Below are 22,504 nucleotides of genomic sequence, written 5' to 3' on the forward strand. Positions count from 1 at the left end.
CTCTAGTCTTGTGTTTAGGATGTGGTGCTCTTACCATTGCCCAAATCCTGTGCCTTAGGGGTCAGGAGCTAGGCCTGTTTATGTGGCTGTACCTTAGTCTGTCCAAAACAGACAAGCCTATTACTGCCTTACTGAAGGTTTCTGCTGCTGTGATAAAAATACATGACCAAAAGCAACTTGTGAAGGAAAGGGTTTATTTCAGTCTACAATTCTCAAATCATACTCCATCACTGAGGGAAGTCAGGACAGGGCCTCAGAGCAAGAACCTAGTGGTAAGAACTGAAGGAAAAACCAGTGAGAAATGCTGCTTACTAGCTTGCTCCCTATGGCTTGCCCAGGCTGCTTTCTTACACACCCAGAAATGGTACCGCCCACAGTGGGCGGGGCACTGCCCACATCAACCACTAAGAAAATAAGTCCTACAGACTTGCCTATGGAGGAATCCTATGGAGACATTTTCTCAATTAACATTACTTCCCAGGTATGTCTAAGTCTGTCAAGTTGAGAAAAACCAGCACACCCAATGGCAGCAATGTGGAGTAGCAGGGTCAGGGGACATCCAGATTAAGGCTTTAGCAGTTGTATGAAGTTAGCTTCCCAGCTGGGAAAACAACCAGGCTTTTCCAGCTCATGGTGATTGTGTGTGCGTGCATGCGTGCATGCGTGTGTGTAAGTGTGTAAATATGTGCAGGTGCACTTGTGGGTTCGAGTGTATACAGGTGTGTGTTGGCTAGCGGGCAACGTTGGCTGTTAGTCCTCAGGAATGTAACCCACTTCTTTTAAAGAAGGATTTCTCTTTGATTTGGGGCTCACCAATTAGGCTAGATTCTGCTGGCCAGGGAGCCCCAGGGATCCTCTTGTCTCTGCCTCCTTAGTTCTAAGATTATCAGCAAATGCCACCACCATGTGGCATTTTACATGGGTTCTGGAGATTAAACTCAGGTCCTCATTCTTGGTAGGCAAGCACTTCACTAGCTGAGCCATCTCCCTCACCCCCTGGAACATGGTGAGTTCTTGAGGCAAAAGCACAGATTCAGATTAGAGAATTGAAAATAGGAAAGAAAGAAAAGACTAACACCAAAGGAGAGTGAGTTGAACAAAATCAAGCGAGCTGAAGTGTGACTGGGGAAAGGTCCAGACTCCCTGGTACCAGGACCGTTGGAGCCCATGTCCAGGAAAGGGTAGACAGAGACAGTCTGTGCGGTCCAGAGTTAGAATGGATAGGAAAAGAGATGAGGACACCCAGGCAGCCACGATCATCAAAAAGTGACTCCTTGAGCATCCTGCCATCTCTGTGTCTGGCTGGTGGACTGCCTGGCTTCTTGCCTTGGGAGTGTCCCTTTATTTCTCTTTATTCTCTTCTTTTTTCTCTTCTCTTCCCTCAAGCCTAGATTTCTCCTGTTTATTTTGCCTGCCAGGCCCACCTATCCTTTCTCTGCCTAGCTATTGGCCATTCAGCTCTTTATTAGACCAGTCAGGTGCCTTAGGCAGGCAAGGTAAAACAGCAGCACATCTTTACATAGTTAAACAAAGGCAGCATAAACAAATGGAACACATCTTTACACAGTTAAAGTAATATTTGACAGTATAAACAAGCATAACTCATCTTCATACAGTTAAATTCCCATAACCCCTTTCAGAGTACAAAGCAGCTTTTATTTCCCAATAGAGAGACTGTGGGTTTGCTGGTGTATAGAAGTGACCATAGATACATAAAACTGTGTTCTCCATTTCAAGTTGATTTGGCATCATGCATACATTAGACTGTGCAGTGTTGTTGCTGTTGCTTTAAATCTCCCTCTAATTCTCACCTTGCTTCTCATTTGACCTTCTCTTCTTAGACAAGTTTCCTTCTCAAGTCCCTATGCTGCTCAGGGAACAAGTCATTTGTGGCTCTATCTACCCCCCCTCCCCCACATTCTGCTACTTTCCACCTCTCAGTTGTCTTTCCCAAGGGTGATGTTCATCAAAGACTCTGCTCAGGGATGTCTTCCTGCCTAGGCTCTATGCTTGCTATACATCCCTCTTCCTCCTCAGCTGCTGCTTAAACCAAAGCCACATGGAGCTGCCTTGCTTCCACCACAGAGAACCCACCGCTCATGTCCATTCATCAAGCCTGGTGCCTCTGAAAAGGTCCTTTTTGCTATGTCTTCCCTCTTCTTACCAAGTGAGCGTATCTCTAGGGATCACGGAATGCCTGGGGTATCTTGATTTCCTTTAACATAAACAATGAATTCCCTTATAAAATGTCTGATGATGTCATCTTTGTACTGCTCTGAGACAGGAATTGGTGGGGGGAACGTGTGGCTGACCCATCCACACCCCAATCGGGGTGGGGGCCCTGACTGCTCTCCTTGGCCAGGTTGCCTCCCACAGTGCACGTTGTCAGGTCAGAGTCCTGTGGCCTCTCTGTCTCTCTGCAGCTCCTAGTTCATAGAGATAGAGTTCTGGGTTTGTTTCCAAGCTCTGTAGTTCTCTTTCTCTGAGAACTCCATTCCGCTGCGTGGGAAGAAGCCAGAACTGATGCCTGAAGACCTTGCTTTCTTTTTGCCTACTTTTTGTTTAGCTGTTTTCAGCTACTCGTCTTCACTGAACAAAGTATCAAGAGAACACTCTAGATACAGTTTTAGAAAATGATGACTCACAAAAAAGTGGTGAAATCCAAACCGAACTATAAAGATTAGGAGTCCTAGCATCGTGCTAACAATGGGATGAGAGGAACATAGTGAACAGTGAGCACACTTTCAGTCTGGGCTCGCTCTGCTGCTGCCTGCCTGACCCCTTGCAGAGGCACCAGCTCCGTCATCCGCACCAGCTTCTTCCTCTGCACCAGCTTCTTCATTTGCACCAGCTTCTTCCTCTGCACCAGCTTCTTCATTTGCACCAGCTTCTTCCTCTGCACCAGCTCCTTCCTCTGCACCAGCTTCTTCCTCTGCACCAGCTCCTTCCTCTGCACCAGCTTCTTCCTCTGCACCAGCTTCTTTCTCTGCACCAGCTCCTTCCTCTACACCAGCTCCTTCATTTGCACAGCTTCTTCATCTGCACAGCTTCTTCCTCTGCACCAGCTTCTTCCTCTGCCCTGATTCGAACCATGGTCAGACAGACAGATGCTCAGACAACAAGCTCACAGGTTGGCAAGTCTCCATTATTTGCATTCTTGGCTAGTGGTTCCCTGTGCTGCCTGGCCGGTTCCCTGTGATTTCTGGCCTCCCTTTGCCTTGTTTTCCATTAGCTTGAGAACTTCTAGGATTGCTGGGAAATGGCACCTATTAAGGGAATAGGAACTTAACCTAAGATAAATTACTTTTCTGGTTCCAGGTTTCCAGTTTCCTTAAATAGGCCAGGGAGGGAGACTATATTCTTTCACTGTGGCCAGAGGACACAAAGCCATCTTGAGTAGATCAGCCCCATGTGGTTCTCAATTTAGCATCACCACATCTTTAAAACTTATTTTGTAAACAAGTAAGAGTCGCATTGAATTATAGCCATTGAGTAGCTACGTGAGATCTGATTTGTCCCACTAAAAGGGGAGCACGTCCTGACTTAGCATTGCTGGTATAGCATCCTTTAGAACAGTGGCTGCCAACCAGCAGTGACTTTGTTCTCGGAGACCTTTGGCCTTTCCTTCATTTTAAGGACTTTCTTTCTTACACAAGACACTACGCAACTGACTATTTTGCTTTGGCCTGTGGTTTCCATGAAACAGCCATGCTCACCCAGTGCGGTCCATCCTGTTGGGTTGTGTTGGAACCATCTGGGCTTTGATGCAGTAGAGTTACTAAATGGCCACTAACTCTCAAGAAAGACCACACTCTAGAACCTTCCAGTTGGGTTCCCGCCACCTGAGATACCCTGAGGCCATTGTACCTCCGACCCTGTTGCCATATTGCCTGCTCCAAGAACTTGAAGGTGGTTTGTAAACTAGATAGCACAGTGTAGAATCACTAGACTATGATGGTTGCAGAATTTCCTGACCCTCTAGTCAACCAAGGATGGGTTCATTTTTCAAATGGCCTTCAGTTACTTATTTTCTCTCAGACTGACCTGTTTTAGGAAATGAAAAGAGGAAAGAGCTAAGATAAGGCACCATCATACAAGCCATAGCTCAGAAAGCTAGTGTCCTAGTGCAGTCGCTAAAGCCTGAAGGATCTCACACATTCTCGCGACCCAGTGAAGCAGATACGTGGGCCTCAGAGGGATGTCCTCACACCGTAGTGTCCCACTTTCCGTTACCCTGAGAAGCCAGGAGCAGTGGCATGCAAACCTTTAGGTGCGTCTACCCCGTGGTCGGGCCCTAAACATGGACACCAAGCTCTCCCGGGTCTGCTCTTGGGACTGACACATGCTGGTCAAACGGATCGGTTCAGTCCTGTGCTCCACGACATTGAAAGGACAGGTTTTCAGGTGTTCAGACATGGAGGTGACTTCGTTAAACTCCCAGCTCTTGATTTTGGAGAAGAGGCTGCTGAACTGCCAGGTCTGCCGGGAAAGAGAAAGCTCAAAGGTGAACATGCGCAATGAGCACTGAGTGCTTCGAGGCTGAGTGGTTCTGCGCAGTGTGTGGGGTAGCTGGCCCCGTTCTGTGTCCAGCTTCCACGGTGCTCAGTGTCTGCTTGGACATTCGTTATTTCCTGTTCCTGCATCTAATGCCCAATGCCTTGCTAATTAATCATCTTCCCAGCCAGCCTTTCGGTTGATCATCATGCCTGATGCCAACCTACAATTGATAGGCACCTTCCCCAGTACCCCTATTGAGCAATGAAAAGCGGGTCTGCACACAGATGGTGATGCATAGCACTTAACAGGTTCCGCTCTGGGACTTTTGAGTGAGGCACCAAGAGCAGATTCTCCCTTCTGTCTGTACTTGCACTAAGAGGAAGCTGAGGTCCCAGGAGCCCCCAGCAGCTACCAGGAACACTGAGGGAGAACTGCCTAAGAATATAGCCGATATTCCAGAAGTGGGGTTAAGAAAAAAGATCATTTTGAGCTGCCAGGGTAAGTCTTACCTGAAGCCTTTTGATTTTTTAAAAAAGTGACCAGACATATTTGAATTTGGGGCAAAATTGAGCCCCTCAAAATGAGATTTTCTTTTAGTATATAAATTTAATTATTGACTGTAGTGATATTTCATTGGTATTTTAATAAATAAAGCTTGCCTAAAGATCAGAGAGTAAAACAGTCACCCTGGTCAGCACTATAGACCAGGCAATGGTGATACACATATTTAATCCCAGTAGCCACATTAGTTTGCCATAGAAACTGGGTGGTAGTGGTGGACGTCTTTAATCCCAGCACTAGAGAGGAATAGAAAATGGAAGGAGACAGCTCTGTCTCATTCTGAGGATTCCTGGAGGCAGGATCGCCATTTCAGACTAAGGTAGAGGTAAGAGCCAGTGGCTAGCTATTTTGTTTTTCTGACCTTCAGGTTGAACCCCAATGCCTGTCTCTGGGTTTTTATTAGTCATGCTACAATTGACACCTGATTTTATAGAGAAAGATATGTTTACTGGTCTCAGATGCACTCCTAGAGTAGTGTATTGTTCTCATGAATGTTTATCACCAACGTGGTTTCATGGATGTGGGCACAGATACATAAAGGGGTCTTAAAATTATTTTTCCAGAAATACTGTTTAAGAAAAAAATTAAGGGGCTGGAGAGATGGCTCAGAGGTTAAGAGCACTGGCTGCTCTTCCAGAGGTCCTGAGTTCAATTCCCAGCAACCACATGGGGGCTCACAACCATCTGTACTGAGATCTGGCGCCCTCCTCTGGCCTGCGGGCATACATCGAGGCAGAATGTTGTATACATAATAAATAAATAAATAAATCTTTAAAAAAAAAGAAAAAAATTAAGGGAGTAGATACATAATACTTTGGACATAATCAATAAAAATAGATGCAAAAACTCTAGTTCCTCCATACACTTGAGAACATCCATGTATTATGGACAAACAGAGCAGTGGTGTTAGTGAACTCAATAGATATACATTCATGGTTCATATACAGTTGTTATAATAAAAGATATCACAGACACTTTGAATATGATGAATTAGGAGCCTAACTTCTGGAGAAGTAAGTCAGTGAAGATGACTCAACTGAGAAAAGGAACATAGCTTTTCAGAAGGAAAAGAGTCTTTGATTCATAGACTGCGGTCGGTGTTTTATATTAAATAAGCAATTCGACCATGGGAAGTGGGTGGACTAAACTCAAGTACAACTTCAAAATAAAGGGGGCTGGAGAGATGGCTCAGAGGTTGAGAGCACTGCTTGCTCTTCCAGAGGTCCTAAGTTCAATTCCCAGCAACCACATGGTGGCTCACAACCATCTATAATGAGATCTGGTGCCCTCTTCTGGCATACAAACATACATGGAAGGAATGTTGTATACATAATAAATAAATAAATCTTTAAAAAAAAACAAAAAAAAAACAAAATAAAATCTATTTTTAAAAGTCCGTTGGCATGAGACTGAGGGGAATTTGTTTGTCTACTACACCAATCAGAGCCAAGCTGGGAGCAAGTGGTACACTAGAATTGGGTGGGTTGGGGAGGCATGGTTTGCAAATTTGGGGGCAATATCCAAAGCTATTAGCCTAAAGTTTCATGGAAAGAGGGAAACTGGTCACTACACTCAGAACAAACAGCTGTGAGGATCAAGTCACCTGGTGTAGCCACCTTCAGAGGAGGGACACAGCCATTTCATGGTGTCCTGAAGGGGAGGGGAGGGCATGCTAAAGAGTGATTCGGTCAGCACTTCCCCCTCCTCCCTTCTCCTGAAACATTCACACTGGTCCAGCCTAACTAGAAGCAGGAGGGCAGGGGAGGCAGCAGAGGCAAGCTGCAGAGATAAGTCTCTGGAATAGACCTGGATCGAGAAGGATGGAGACTGGAGAGAACCAGTATAGAATGGGCGAGCCAATGAGAGACATTGCCTGTATATAAGCAGACGTGGCATTGGCACTACACTGCAGAACACATGTTTATGTCCACTTTCCTACTGGACTGAACTTTCTGAGTGATTCTTATTTTCACAGCTGTCCCAGTGCCTGGTATAGTGCTTGTCCCCAAGAGAGCTCCTAATAAATATTTATTGGATGAATGAAAAAGAAAAACAAATGTTTACTTGCCTGACTGTGAACTTTCCAGGAGGAGCCTCCATGAGAATACCTCTTCTTCTTCCATTGCAAGAGCACCATCCCTCTCTCTTGCAACAAAGTGGCACAGATGTTTCTCATCAGCACCGACACCTGGGAAAGCTGGGCCAGGCTGACACTGTCCAGAAACCCAGCAATGTATTGCAAAACTTCCAGGGGCAGACTGGTTAGAGAATTCCTGCTTTTCCTACCATGGCCCGAGAGCTGGTCGCTCTTCCATCCCTCACTCAGCTCCGGAGCAACCTCTGGCTTGATGGCAAAAGTCTTCAGTTCCTGGCTATAGATCACTTTGGCTTTTTGTCCAGGGGGGCGGAAGTGATTTTGGACAAAGGTACATCCCAAGTAGGCGAGAGGGCATCGATGCTGGAACCAGCCATTGAGACACGACTGAATGTCTGTGTGTACGTTCTTGAAGTGCAGGGGAAATTCATCCCTCCGGAAGAATTTGTTGCAGGTGAACGTGAAGGCCGAGCTGCTTTTATTGTGTCTCCGGGTCACGCACTCACTGTGGAGCTCCACGTGCAGGCCTGTGGCTTGGGCAGTGCTCAGGACATCAGCCAACACTGTCTCTGAGGAAAACTGTTCTGGCTCAAAGTTGTATGTTTGGGTGGCGAGGTCCATAAAGAGCCCATCGATGCTCCTGGATTCCGAGATGACGTGGCCTTTGAGTTCTCTTTCCATAGCACACTGGAGGGTGGTCTTGATGAGATCGGATTTGGGCAGGTCTCCAACACAGAAGCCCAAATCGGACGTGTCCACGGCTTTGTGTTCACTTGGTCTGCACCTCAACATGGCATCTCCCAGGCGAGCTCGCTTCCCACAGTAGCTCACAGGGATTTTGAAGGTGTAAACCGTTTTCACCTCTTGAGCCTCGAGATTGCCGTAAACAAAGTCTCTCTCCTTGGGCGTACAAGCTGGCATCTGCCCGAAGTGGATGAGCATCCGCCCGTTGTGCACCAGATACATGTTATAGTCTTTTGCATCTACGGCCGTTTTTAGTCTTTCCAGAACACCATCCTGCCAGGGGGCAAGCCCTGTCATCTCCAAGGCAGCGGGAAGATCCTGGGGCTGCGGGCTTTCCTGTGGTTCTCTTCCTCCTGAAGATGCCTCTGCATCACCCGTGCTACCATCACGGGAACACTGCTCTCTCCCAGTCACGTTCCCACCCTCATCTGCGCTCTTCCCCGAGGAACCCGTTAAAACCGAGGCCGCATGCTCCTTGCTGAACATACTTTCCCATTTGCCAAACTTGGCCAGGTCCATCCCTTCTTTGGTTTTCGCCAGTGCATCTCGTTCCTCCTGACTGAGTTCCATCATTTGCCCGTTGGTTGCTGGCAGACAACAGTGTGGTACTGGCCTGGCATCCACGCCCCCCACCGCACCTCCGGTCTCCTCCCAACTGGTGTCACCATTCGTGGCTGGCTCCTCCTCGGTGGCGTCTCTGGTTTCTGGGAAAAGCTCTACCATTTTCAAGGACCTGAAGAGAACGTTCTGGTCCCGGAGGGCCAGGGCAGTGTCCAAACATTCCTCGCTGGGGATCTCCTTCATGATGTTCTCATGAAGGACGGTTTCTGAGTCCACATTGGGCCAGCGGTTCCATTCCATGGAGCAGCAGACCACGCTGGCTGGGCACACTTGCAGGTGCTTCGCCAGCTTGTGGCGCGCCATGGAGAGTGGGCAACCATACTCCGAGTTGAGGCACGGAACCTGCTCTAGAGGGCAGAGGAGTGCATGCTCTGCCTCTTTGCACATGTGGAAGGTAGCGCCACAGAGTAGGTGGCAGCTTACCACCGGGCAGGAGATGCTGGGTTCCACCGGAACATGGCAGTGGCGGTTGATGCATCCTTCACAATGTCTGTGCTGCTCAGGTGCAGGCCTGCGCGCCCAGCCCTGGACACAGTGGGGACAAAGGCAGAGGAGACAGGTGACTGCAGGAAGGGGGAACAGAATACACCCCTGCAGTGGCTTTTGACGCACTTATCTCATGTCTCTTTAAGACTTCTGTGGCAACCTCTTAATGCAGAGGCAATCGGAAACACAGCAGTCCAGAACAGTCTTTGCAGTAGTTTATGCTGTGTAAGTGGTAAGTATGTTCAAAACAGATCCCAAAGATTGGGCCCTGACAGACTACATTTGACAACTGTTATTTCCAAACCATGTATTAGGGGTGATTTGTAACACATTCATAATACTATTGTCTTAGGGTTACTATTGTGCAATGCAACATGACTAAAAGCAAGTTGGGGAGGAAAGTGTTTATTTGACTTACATGTCTACATTGTAATTCATCACTGAAGGAAGTCAGGACACGAACTCAAGCAGGGCTGGAACCTGGAGGCAAGAGCTGATGCAGGGGTCATGGAAGAGTGCTGCGAACTGGCTTGCCTCTGCGAACTGGCTTGCCTCTCCCCATGGATTGCTTGGTCTTTCTTATAGAATCCAGCACCACCAGAGCAGGGGTGGTCTCACCCACAAGGCCCTGGGCTCTCCCATATCAATCACTAGTTAAAAGATGCCCTACAGCTGGATCTTATGAGGGCATTTTCTCAATTGAAGTTCCCTCTTTTTAGATAGCTCTAGCTTGTGCCAAGTTGAGAGTCTTAGCCAGCACAATTGTCAATATGATTTTGAACACTGCTTTTTAGACACAAGGCTGGATTCCAATTTACCTATATTTCTCATTATACTTATTACTTTTTTCTGTGATAACCCTTTTTAAAGACAAAGAAAAGACGATATGAAAAGGGGAGAGGGTAGATGTAGGAAGAGATGGGGAACACTAAACATGATGAAGATATGTTGTATGAAATGCTTTAAGAATTAATGAAGGTATTATTTATAAATTTCTACCTAAGGGTCATGGAGATATAGATTTATGTAGCTTTGAGAGTCTTTATTTTATTTTTATTTTCCATTTTGATCTACAATATATTGAGATTATATTTTGCATATAACTTAATTCAACACCAAAATAGTATTTATTCCTTGTGAGCTTTCTTTATAACCGTGGTGCATGTAACACTCCTGAATATGAGGTTACTCATTCAGCCAACGATTCCAGAGGCCAAGACCAAATCTGGTTTTGCTTACATTTTCCTCTCTGGCATCTAGCACTTGACATAAGCTACTTAAGGTATTCTGTAATACTTCCTGAATGAAGGAACAACTGTTAGCCAATTAGATTCTTTTTGGCTTTTTTATATTTTATTATTTTTTTAAATTTCATTGACATTTCATAATAATTCTGTTTATGTACATATATTACAATGGCTAATATTAGTTACCACATCAGAGTAACTAATATTCCTATCTCATTGCTCATTATTTCTATGTGTTGAGCAATTCACTTTCATTTTTTAACCAAATCTTTGCTCACAAATCTTTCTCATCTTTCCCCTTAATCAGTGTCCACTTTTCAATAACAAATATCATTAACTCACACAGCCACATCTATAACCATTGACTAGGGCTCCAGGATAAATAGAGTTGGACCTGGACCTGCCAACAGTGAAGCTCCAACAAGATCCTGATACTTACCATGGCTTCCCAACGTCTGGCTTCTTAGCTGTAGAGGAAATATGAAAATATGAATGATTAGTAAGAAATGTGTTGTAATTATTTATATGATCAAGGGTCAAAGAGACTTCACATGGTCTTCATTAAATTCTGCTCACCGCCTTGGAGGAGCTGTCCAATTTTACAGTTAAGAAAATGGAGACTTAGAAGCTAACTTACCCAAGGTCACTCATCTTCTAAGTATGGAGTCAGGTTTCCAAGTCAGGCCATGCTAGCCCAGGGTCTCTCCACTGACCCACACGTCCTCTGAGGGGTTCCAACCATGGAACCTGTGACTTCTGATTCTTGAAACCCTTCTTTACTGTCTGCCTTCTATCGTCCATCCAGCCCCAATCTCCTCTGCTGCCCCACGGAGTTTCCTGTCTATGGAGGGTGTAGATGGAAGTTTCTGTTCTGTGCAGTCCTACGCCACTGTAACAGTTGCTAGAATCTTGACATTTTTTGTGTCTCCTCCTTGAATGGCTAGAGTTACCCCACATGATAATAAGATGCTAATGATACTTCATCCCTAAGCTCTTCAGCATGGACCTTTGCCTCTGGAATTTATGGTACCATTATCTCATCCAAAAAAAAAATCTAAAAACAACCATCTTACATCATAGACACACACACACACAAGACAGGGTTTCAGGATCTCCCTATGTAGCCCTGGCTGTCCTGAAACTATCTATGTAGATCAGGCTGGCTTTCAACTCACAAAGATCAAAAGTCTTTACCTCTCCAGTGCTAGGATTAAAGTATGCACCACTGCACCTAACTTGAAACAGAATTCCTTTCAGTACCAATGTATTGAACTTGGGGAAGTCTTTTTTTTATCTTTAGTCTTCATTAATCCCCTACATTTTCAAGGAATTTTTACTTTGACTTTCCTTTTTGCTTTTGTTTATCTGTCTATCCATCCAATAAATATTTGTTGATTGTACCTTATAAGTCAGTAATGCCCATGAGTCACACAAGCTGATTTCAAACAGAGTCTCAGACACTTTAATAAGAATCAGCTGTGACCCTCGTGGACCTGTAAATCTGCATTGTTCTATTTGGTAGTCAGCCACATGTGACTGTTTCAATTTGATCAAGATGAAATAAAACGGACTAATTCCTCCTTCATGCCAATTGTGTTTTAGTGTTCAGTAGCCACATCTGCAAGCAGTTACTCTGTTGGATGACACAGAATAGGACATTTCCATGTTCACGGAGAGTTATGTTGTGCTACTGTAGAATCTGACTGCCCCTGTGGCTGCGTGTGGGATCAATACTGGAATTATTCCCTCAACACATGTCCTGGTGTTCTTTCAGGATTTTTGTTTGGTTTTGTTTTGTCAATTTGTTACAAGCTAGAGTTATCTGGAAAGAGGATCCTCAACTGAGAAAATGCCTCTATAGATTGCCTATAGGAAATCTATAGGGCATTCTCTTGATTGATGATTGATGTGGGGAGGCAGCAAACTATGCATAGGGCCACCCCTGGATAGATGGTCCTGGGCTCTGTAAAAAAGAAGGCTGAACAAGCCATGAGGAGCAAACTAGTAAGCAACATTTCTCCATAGTCTCTGCTTCAGTTCCTGCCTCCAGTTTCCTGTCTTGAGTTGCTGCCCTGATTTCTCCTTGTGATAAGCTATCAACTACAAATTTAAATAAACACTTTCCTGCATAAGCTGCTTTTGGCCCTGCTGTTAATCACAGCAGTAGAAACCAAACTAAGGCAACACACTTCCATCTGATTACCCCTGCACCTTTGTTCAGGCACACTGGCAATCCAGAAGGGGGATCATCCCAGAGTGCTCTATTCTCCTATCACCTCGAGCCAGGGAACAGGTAAGAAGCTATGGCTCAGAACATCAATGGGTTCAGGGCCCAGTAGTAGAAAACCAAAGGCATGAGAGAAGCCGGGTGGGGTCAGAGGGCTGAGAGGGTTGGACTTCATTATGGCCTGAATGTTACGTCCACCAAAGCTTTTACTGTTGTGATCTAATCACCATTGTGATCACATCTGGAGGTGGAGTCTTTGGGAAGTGATTGAGTCTTGAGAGAGTGATTGGGTCTTCATAAATGAAATCAGTGCCCTCGTAAAAGGGGCCTGAGAGAAAGGACCCTCAAGACTTCTGTCCTATCAGCACAGAAAAACAAGATAGCTGTGAACCAGCATGCAGGTCTTCAAAATACAGCAAATCTGCCATAATCTTGATCTCGGACTTCCTAGTGAGAAATAAATTGCTGTTGTTTTATAAGTTACCTAGCCCCTGGTGTTTTGTCATAGTAACCAAAATGAACTATGATAGACTGAGCTAGAAGAGAGACTGTGCAGAGAGCACACCTTTTGTATGCAATTGTCTACCTAACTGGTCGTTGATTCCTGCCATATTTGGGATCATTTCTAGAGGGAAAAGTCCATGGCAGACTTCATGTGGAAATTCTTAGATATTAGACTAAGGAATCAAACTAGTTGGTACACAATAAAGCAGCATTTTATTTGTGGTTTGGGAGCTAAGTGGGATGGAGTAAGAGGATCTAGACTTAGAAACTATTGTCGAGAATGTGCCGTAGTTGCACAGTGGGGCTGAAGACCATGGAAACAGGAAGATGAATCAGAGGAAAGGCATTGCAAAGGAGACTCTGGTTTATTTCTGACTGGAGATGTGGAAATGAGTTAAAGTTGATGTCAAGATTTTAATCCAAGAGAAAGGGATATTGGCCACATGTTGTGAGAAAAATATAAGTCTAGAAAGAAACTACTTGAGGAGGCAAGATGAGTCCAACAAGTTTGATGTAAGTTGTTCAAGGTGATGGCAATCTTGCAGCGAGAAGAGGAACTTGGAGGCAGAGATGACGATGTTGGAAGTTCCCGAGTGAGAGAGAAAGCTCTAAGTGGGAAATGAGAACACTGAATAGATATGAGACATCAAGTATTAATACCAGCCACATGTGACCACTTTGGGGACGTTAGGAAGAAGGGCAGATAGAGGAGAGACCAAATGTTCAGCAAATTAGGGTTATGTTGTCCTAGATATTAAAGAAATGTAGTAATGCCACCTATACTACTGCAAAAAAAAAAAACAGAACAAAACAAACAAAAAATGGTGACAGCCATGACTACATGTGCTTATGAGCAATTCCCAAACAGTTCTCGTGGCATTTCAGCTGTGGGACCCTCGCCCATTTGAAACTGGTATTTGATGAAAGGGGAGCAGCATATACTTCGATGGTGACAGGACTGTGGCCTCTCAGGAGGAACGGCACCATCTCTTTCCTGTTCCGAATAGCAGCTGGTCAGTAAGGATAGAGTGTGGAACACCCTGCATCGGTAGAAAAAAATGTCGATCACAAAGGGTGGGAGGACAGGTGTATAAAACCACTAACACCAGGAATACTTAATACTTGTTAGCAATGTCGTTAGTCATGATGCCGAGCTCGAATTCTGGGAAGAGAAGCAAAGAGTTTGGCTAGTTTACTGGAGCCCAGCATAAGAACTATGCTCCCCACCAAGGATGCCCTCCACTACAGGCATTGTGATGGGCTCTAAGCCCAACCCTTCCCCTTAAGTGTTTTAGAGTTCTGAGGAGCCATCAGTGAAGGTGGGAATATACATTGTCTTTCTCTAGTCCTGTGAGGTTCTTTGAAAATATCTCTAAGAGAAAACAGCACACCTGCCAAAAAAGATGCTCCCCTTCCTTTTTAAATGGCACTATTTAAAGACCTCATTCCAAACCCTAGAGTGTCACCAGCTGAGTGGCCTTGAGATAAGAGTACTGTTGAGCAAAGGTCACCTTGGAGAAGCTTGGCCATAAAGGAAAGGAAAAAGACCGACGTAGCCCACCTATGTCACACCTCAACCTTTCATTACACACTTGGGGGAGATTCTTTTCATTGGGACAAAGGCCAAGCCAGAACTCTTGAGAGTCTAAATTATTGCCTGAGATTCTCCTGGTTTAGTACTGACAGTCACACATCCCAGGAAACCCCCGAAGGGGCAGGCAGATTTGTACAGTGAATTGATTACCTTGAGTTCAGACAGGGAGTTTGGCCCCAAATGAATGAAATTAGATACAGCATCGGTTTCCTTGTGATGTAAGAAGGCTGCTCTCATCCCATCCTCTGATTCAGGGCTCAGAGCCTAGATGCTTCTGTTTGGAGTTTGTCTGATTTACCTCGGCTGAAGACAAGCGAAGTGTCTGAGTTAGGGTTTCTATTGATGTGATGAAACACTATGTGACCAAAAGCAAGTTGGGGAGGAAAGGGTCATTTGGCCAGTACTTCCACATCACTGTCTATCATTGAAGGAAGTCAGAACAGGAGCTCAAACAGGGCAGAAACCTGGAGGCAGGAGCTGAAGCAGAGGCCATGGAGGAGTGCTGCTTACTGACTTGCTCAGCCTGCTTTCTTACAGAATCCAGGACCACCAAGCCAGGGTGACACCACCCACAATGGGTTGGGTCCTCCCCGTCATTAATTAAGAAAATGTCCAACAGCCAGGTGGTGGTGATGCATGGCTTTAATGCCAGCACTTGGGGGGCAGAGGCAGGTGGATTCCTAAGTTTGAGGCTAGCCTGGTCTACAAAGTGAGTTCCAGGACATCCAGGACTGTTGCACATAGAAACCCTGTCTCGAAAAACAAAAAAAAAGAAAAAAAAGGGGGGGGGGGAGAAAGGAAAGCGCCCTACAGCTGGAGCTTATAGCATTTTCTGAATTGAGGCTCCCTCCTCTCTGATGACTCTCGCTTGAGTCAAGTACAGTGTTTACATGTGTAATCCTTCCAGAGTAGAAGGGAGCTAGACGATCCTTATTAGGAACCGTCTCTGTCTCCCTGGAGATATTTCAATCAGATCTTACATTGTATCCCCTTTGAGCAGAACAAACAAGAGAATGATCTATGTCTGCTGGTGTCGTGTTTCAGAGAACACAGATGTGAAAGAGAAACTTTCAGCTTTAAAATGCTACACTACAATATTGGTTCTGATACTTGAGGTGAAACACCTGCTGTATCAATTATGTATATAATAGAAACTCTTCACTATGGGAGTGATGATAAAAAAGATACACCCGAGACAGTGACTTCCAGGTGGCCCTGACCCCTTCCCTTTCTATGCTCTTGTGTTCACCCTTAAACTCTCTAGTCGACCTTCTAACAAACTAAATTTAGTCAAAATGTGTGCAATGTGCCTTCATCAAATATGGAATTTAAATTTCCCCTCTCCAAAAGAGGTAATAACTAACATGATTTAGACTTTACTAGCCCAACGATACATACACACTCAATTTTATTGGCTCTATTGGATATGATCTGAGTGAGGTTGAGGGCAGCAGGTGTGTGTTAAAGGATGAGTAGCTCTATAAAGAAATGGAGCATTTAGAACTTTGCAGGAGCTGAGCATGGTGGAGCACACCTTTAATCCCAGCATTCAGGAGGCAGAAGCAGGTGGATCTCTGTGAGTTTGAGATCAGCCTGGTCTATTTATGGAGGGAGTTCTAGGACAATAAAAGCTAAAAAGAGAGACCCTATCTAAGATAGTTGATAGATAGATATATGATAGATGATAGATATAGATAGATGATATATAGACAAATGATAGATAGATGATAGGTCGATATAGATAGACATAGATAATAGATAATAGATATATAGATAGGCAAATATAGATAGATATAGACATAGATGATTGGTAGATAGATAAAGAGTATAGATTGATGATAAGTAGATAGGTAGATAGATATAGATATATAGACATAGATAGATGATAGATGATAGGTAGGTAGGTAGATAGATAGATAGATAGATAGATAGATAGATAGATAGATAGATAGAACCTGGCTGGTGGGGTCAGGGACAGTAGTTTAACCAGGTGCTGGTGGTGGCATTCTATAGATCCCTTAGAAAGTGACAAAGTTGCTAAGCCAAGGCAAGGGAAGTAGAGCAGGGGCTCTTAAGGCTTTTAAGGAGAGGTCCCCGCAGCAGAAGCAGCAGCATTTTCTGTGAACTCATTAGAAGTCTCTTTTGAGTTTCAAACCCAAATCTACTGAATCAGACCTACTTATTCTCACTAATTTTATAGAAATTCAAATTGATAAGCATTGAATTATAGGTAGTTTAATACAGTGCTTAAAACACAAGGGAGCCACTGCTGAGTTTGTGGAAATAAGCAGAAAGGCTTATATTTTCCTTCTTGGGATAGTCTTGCAATATTGCCCAGGCTGGCCTGCTAGGTGAAGGGTTTTCATGAAAGACCTAGAAAGGCGGTGGGCACTCTGTTCACCTCTGTGTCTAGCACCACTGCCAAAGTCTGTGATCCTTACCTGCTCTAACACCATGGCTATATAATCGGGGTCACTTCTCTTTCTTGCATCCCATAATCCAGAGTTCCCGGCAGAAATAATGACTTTAACAACCTATAACACGATGCTATCACTCCTCTGCTTAATGCCTTCAGTCATTCCAAGACAAGGCAGAAAGTGCCAAGCTATCTCTGTGGCTCACAAGCCCCTGCATGAACTGTCTCTGACCCTTTCACCTCACCTTTGATCTTGCACCTTTTGCTTTGGCTTGTCACTGATTCTAGCAAGGGACCACCTTTGTTCTTTCTACCAGGACCATGCTCCCCTCATCCCAACTTGTATCATGAGCCCCTTCCTGGTGTTTGTACTTCAGTGAATATGTCACCTCTGCAGAGAAGCTTAGGGGACAGCTCTAGTGCCAGACAAACCAATTAGTGCTCCCCTTGTTACCTACGTGCTTATCTGATGTTCCCAAGGTTACTCTATTTATCCAACAAGTGGATCTCAGCACCCCACAGAACCCGAGGAGGTAACCCGAGACAAAATGAAGAAGTGTCTTAAAACATAAAATCACACCCCCTTCCCCTCTTCATTCTCTAGGGTTCCAGACCTGATCCTCGTTTGATATTTCTGTTGGCCACTCTCATGCCCGGGTCACCTTTTTAATCCATCATGAATGAGAAGGTTATTTTTTGCTCATTGCATCATCTCTGTAGCTCTTGGCTACTCATTCAGTTTGCAGGACCTCCTTGCTCCAATGTTTTACAGACCGGGGGTGGCTTAATAATCCTTAAACCCCACTTAAAAATCCTTAAACCCCACTTAATAATCCTTAAACCCCACTTAATCTTACTTAGCTTTTTAAAGAATAGAAATTCACGTCCTCTCCCTCATAGGTCACCACAAAACATTCCTTAAGTATTGAAGGACCGCAGATAGTACACTCATGCCTTTGATGTGTTGTGTCTAGGGTCTCCCATTGTCATCAGAAAGAAGATCAGGTACTTAGAAGTCACAGAGTTAACTCAAGGACCCTCTCTCTCTTTCCTCGGCTGAAGTTTGCAGCTTTTAGAGCTTATCCATATTGACCTATTCATTAAGAAAACACCCGCTACCCTTAACAGTTATGGGAATGCAAATCAAACAACTCTGAGATTTCATCCAATCCCAGTCAGGACACCAAAGACCAACAGAATAACTAACACAAATGCTGGGGAAGAGGTAGAGAAAGGAGAACCCTCGTCCGCTGCTGGTGGGGTTGTAGCCACTCTGAAAATCAGTGTGGAGAATCCTCAAAAACCATATAAATCTACCATACAACCCAGCTATACTTCTTAGTGAATGGCCAAGGAACTGACATCTTACTCCACAAACACTTGCTTACTCCAGTCACAATAGCTGAAAAATGGGAACAACCTAGATGTCCTCGAGCTGACAACTGGAGAATGATAATGTGCTACATTACACTGTGGAATACTATGGTGCCAATGAACCACAATAATGACCAGCATGGCATGATAACCCTTAGGGTGTAGTAGTAGCATATGTACTTCAGTAGCTCTGTCTTTAGGATGCAGTTAGTGATAATGCTGGTCTAGTAAAGTGATGGCTGTGTGGCCTCCTCAACTGATCTTTATGGAATAGGACTGAATTGTAGCGCACCAGAAAGAACCTAAAAGTAAGTGGCATTCTAAAAAAGCCCTGAATTGAAAATGAAGCAAATTTAGGGGGAAACTATAGTGATGGTGGATATTTGTCACTTTAAGGTCTTTTATTAAAGAGGAGAGGGGCAGGCAAAGACAGCTTTTCAACCCCTTATGGTAAATGAAACCTGCCCTGAGTGAGTGGGCCTGACTTGGAACACACAGGCTGAGCACTGCCAGAATTTTTACCAGGCCGTGTTCTTTGGAACCCCTGCAGCTGTATATCCAGACACTTCCATACCAGGCAGAAAACCAGGAACCCCCTTTTCCAGGGCTTGTCTGACTTCAGGGCATATACCATTCTCTAGATCAGTCTTTTAACAGACTGTGGTTCAGTGGGCTGGAGGGAAGCCTGGAATTTTCCCATAAAGCTCCAGGCAATGCTGATGGTCCAAGGTTTCCCTCTTCAGTTTTCAGAGGAGAACCTGAGGCTCTGAGGTGGATCGTGTCTCGCCTGTGTTCCGACACACTGTGCTTTTAGTCACACGTTCTGCTCTCACTACACTTAGATATGCCATTAAGTCTGTAGACACCCCAGCACCACACAGCCAGCCCCCGAGTGGAGATGGCCGCGGTGTGCCAAGAGCAAAGTGGGATTGGAGGAGACGGGGACCACAACGTCACAATAAGGTCACATATAGCAGCTGCATTTATATCAAGTGAGCCAGAATGGGATTAACACTAATTTTCACACGTTTTGCTATGGTTTTAAAGTTAGTGACAAAGAGGTTTGATTTCAGGAAGGTATTTTTAGGCAAGTGGCCCTTTCAGTGGCCACCCTACACGCTGTGGCTCTTCTGGGTCCTCCTGTGGCCAGCACTCAAAATGACAATTGATTTCTGACCTCGAACCTCAGTGAAAGTGGGAAAGAGAAAAGGCGAAGATCAAATGTATTCCTTAACTCCTAACCACTCGCCAACCAGTCACATAGGGATCCCTTGTTCACTCAATTCCCTGCCGTGGAGATATTTCACTCAAGAGAAAGAAAATGTGTAAAGTTAACCATTCAATTCATCTCCCTGTCCCTTGAAGTTTTAACTCACCTAGGTATCTATGGATAAATCCCACATATGGTCCACAGTCCTCTAGACTGTATTTCCAACAACTTCACCACACACTAAAATATAATGAGTTTCCCCAGATCCTGTCAGTTTTGCAATTGACAGCCTTCATCTCTAGAAGTCACTCTAAAGTATTTTACTTATTAGCGTTTAATTCTCACAGTCGATACTGAACTGCTGGAGGTGGGGGGAAAAAAACCGGTAGGTTCTTCCCTTGAAGACTTCAAAGCTATCACACCCAAGTCTCATGAGGACGGCAGCCCAACATACACTCCTGCCTCCGTGCCATGGGAAAGGAACCCTGACCAAATTAAATGCATTTAAACAAGGCCACAGTGAGACTGGTTGTCCTAAGCAAATAGGTATGATCCTAACATAGACTGCTCTACAGACTTGGGGGTACAGTGGAGGTTACAGACGGTGACAAGATGGAGCCAGAAGTTAGGGCATCCGAGTAGTCACTTTCGATCTCCTTTGACTCAGCATTGGCGGCTTGAACCCAAGCACCCCAGATCCCTTTCTGCTCAGGCCACTTCCCAGGTTGTCCTCAGTTGAACTCTGAACTGAAGAAATAGAAGAAAATAAACAGGGCCCCCTTGCTGCTGCCAACGTTTTTCTCACACACAACGGTATAGTTATTTCAGGAGCTAGGAGTGATTTATCTGCCTTCCTAGCTTTTAAGAGCCTAGATGGTTCTCTTCACCTCACTTCTGCTCTTCTGAGCGCACATTCAGGTCAGTCACCGCTGTGAGTTCAGGCACATAAGTCTGTGTAGGATTCTCAGCTTACAGAACACTGTCCCTTTCATGGCTGCGTTTTGGATTAAAAATAAAAATTTAAAATAAAAAAGAGTGTGCAGAAGAGAAGTCGCAGCTTTGTTAGGCAAAACCACCGGGTTTCAGCTGGCAGGCAGAGTATGAGAAGCTAGAGCAGTGGAATACAGCTGCGGTCCGTTAGCGTGCCGTGCGCCACAGTCGATGGAATTTAAGCCTGGTGGCGATGACTTGCAGTTAGAGCAGCAAAGATGGTCGGAGAAAATGTTGCAGCATTTGAACTAACTCTGGGTCTCCACTTCTTTCCTTACCACACTGCCCTCTCCTCTCGCCGCTCTGTAACTAAGAAAACACTGAACTGTCTGGTTGGTTACGGAAGAGCCGGCCTAAGCCTGCAGAGGGCTGCTGACACCGCAAGCTGCCGTAGGATTTTAAATGCAAAACAGTTTACACAGGGCTGAGGATTTCTAGTACCAGCCTTTCCCCCATCACCCACACATACCGAAGTTTGTTTAACAACCCGTGTCTCCAGGGCACAAGGAATGATCTGGGACGCACCTGCCCACGTTTGAAAATCTTACCGAAGTGGTCCAAGCCGGCTCAGCATCTGCAGCTAACGTGCTCTTGGATGGTGAACAAGGAGGTCTCAAGGAGGTGGCTGCTGATGCCTCTGCTGCTGCAGAAGTCCCGAGCTCTGCTGCAAAGGCCAGTGAAAGGGAGAAAACGTCAACTGACATAGTTCAAGTGTTTCAAAGTTAAAAATAAAACTATATCACAAGGGCAATGTGACCAGGCTCAGCTTACGACTTACTTCGCCTGTAGGTTATCAACACTCGGGTGTCTAAGGGCTAGCGGGGCAGAGCCGAGCCCAGGGGAAGTGGATCTTTGTACCAACGGACTTTCTTTCACCAGAGCAAGGAGGAAAGTCTTTGGAAGAAGAGCCAGTGCAAGTCCAGCACAGCCACGATCCTGTGTGTGCCATAGGCAGGTCCAGCTGTGCTGGGGGTGGAGGGGGGTGGAGTGGGGAGCAGCCAGGTTCCTACTCTAATTATAACCCTGTTTTTCACCCAAGTCCCAACTTGTAGTTTATTTGTTTGTTTGTTTTTGTCTTTAGCTTTTTGGCTCTTTTGGGGGGCCTGTCACCCTGCTCCCAGATAAATTATACAAGTCTTATTCTTTCTTATAAATGTCTGGCCTTAGCTTGGCTTATTTCTAGCCAGCTTTTCTTAAATTATGTCATCTATCTTTTGCCTCTGGGCTTTTATCTTTCTCTATTTATGTATATCTTTTTTTACTCCTTATTCTGTGGCTTGCTGTGTAGCTTGGTGGCTGATCCCTGGGGTTCTCTTTCTTCTCTCACTCCTTGATTTCTCCTCCCAGATTTCTCTTCCTATTTATTCTTTCTGCTTGCCAGGCCCGTCTATCCCTCTCCTGCCCAGCTATTGGCCGTTCACCTGTTTATTAGACCAATCAGGTGTTTTAGGGCTGGCAAAGTAACACAGCTTTGTAGAGTTAAACAAATGCAACATTAAAGAATGCATCACATCTTTGCATCATTAAACAAATGTTCCACAGCATAAAAGGATGGAACACATCTTAAATTAATATTCCTCAAGAGCAACTCGTGTGAGTGACATGGTTTGGTGCTCCTGTTTCTCTTTCTTCTCATGACCACTCAGCATCTGCCCACTCTGGCCTTTGCCGTTCCCAGGTGGCTGGGAGAAGGGAACGTTTGTCAGGAGAAGCCTAGCACAGAGTTAAGTTCAAGGGAGAGCATTAGAGGTGGTAGGCAGCCTGGCTATCATTTCCTATGTTTCCCTCTTGTTACAGATAAGAAGATGCAGGATCAGGCAAGGTAAACACTCATCCATAATCACAAGGCTCAGAGCCAAAGGAAAGACTTCTGATAGCCTGGTATTCTTTATCCTAGCCACTTCAAAACCGTTCTTTCCACCTCTTTCCTGAGGGGAA

At 45.0% G+C, this 22,504-nt stretch overlaps 1 protein-coding gene across 4 annotated transcripts; it reads right to left on the reverse strand.

The window, feature by feature from the left end:
* Positions 1 to 32: 32 nt before the first annotated feature.
* Fbxo40 (F-box protein 40) lies at positions 33 to 21,441 on the reverse strand. Of its 4 annotated transcripts, none has more exons than XM_075962120.1 (6): positions 21,345 to 21,441; positions 21,115 to 21,230; positions 10,691 to 10,718; positions 7,127 to 9,043; positions 4,265 to 4,479; positions 33 to 3,079 (listed from the first exon to the last, which is right to left on the reverse strand). In XM_075962120.1, the coding sequence occupies exons 3-5, from the start codon at positions 10,691 to 10,693 to the stop codon at positions 4,267 to 4,269; spliced, it is 2,133 nt and encodes a 710-aa protein (XP_075818235.1). In that variant the 5' UTR covers positions 10,694 to 10,718; positions 21,115 to 21,230; positions 21,345 to 21,441; the 3' UTR covers positions 33 to 3,079; positions 4,265 to 4,266. The 4 variants fall into 4 exon arrangements, with proteins under 4 accessions (XP_075818235.1, XP_075818242.1, XP_075818219.1 ...); XM_075962127.1 differs by adding an exon at positions 9,423 to 9,497 and having other exon boundaries at positions 33 to 4,479; positions 21,345 to 21,439; XM_075962104.1 differs by having other exon boundaries at positions 33 to 4,479.
* Between the last annotated feature and the right edge of the window lie 1,063 nt (positions 21,442 to 22,504).

This window comes from Microtus pennsylvanicus, chromosome 1, assembly GCF_037038515.1.
Source record: "Microtus pennsylvanicus isolate mMicPen1 chromosome 1, mMicPen1.hap1, whole genome shotgun sequence".
NCBI lineage: Eukaryota > Metazoa > Chordata > Mammalia > Rodentia > Cricetidae > Microtus > Microtus pennsylvanicus.

What these genes read in the sequence shown, in the direction of transcription:
- Fbxo40 (XM_075962120.1), bottom strand. An exon ending in CCTGGAAAGTTCACAGTCAG is followed by an intron (nt 4,480 to 7,126) that starts GCAAGTAAACAT and finishes CTTTCCCGGCAG; the next exon opens with ACCTGGCAGTTCAGCAGCCT.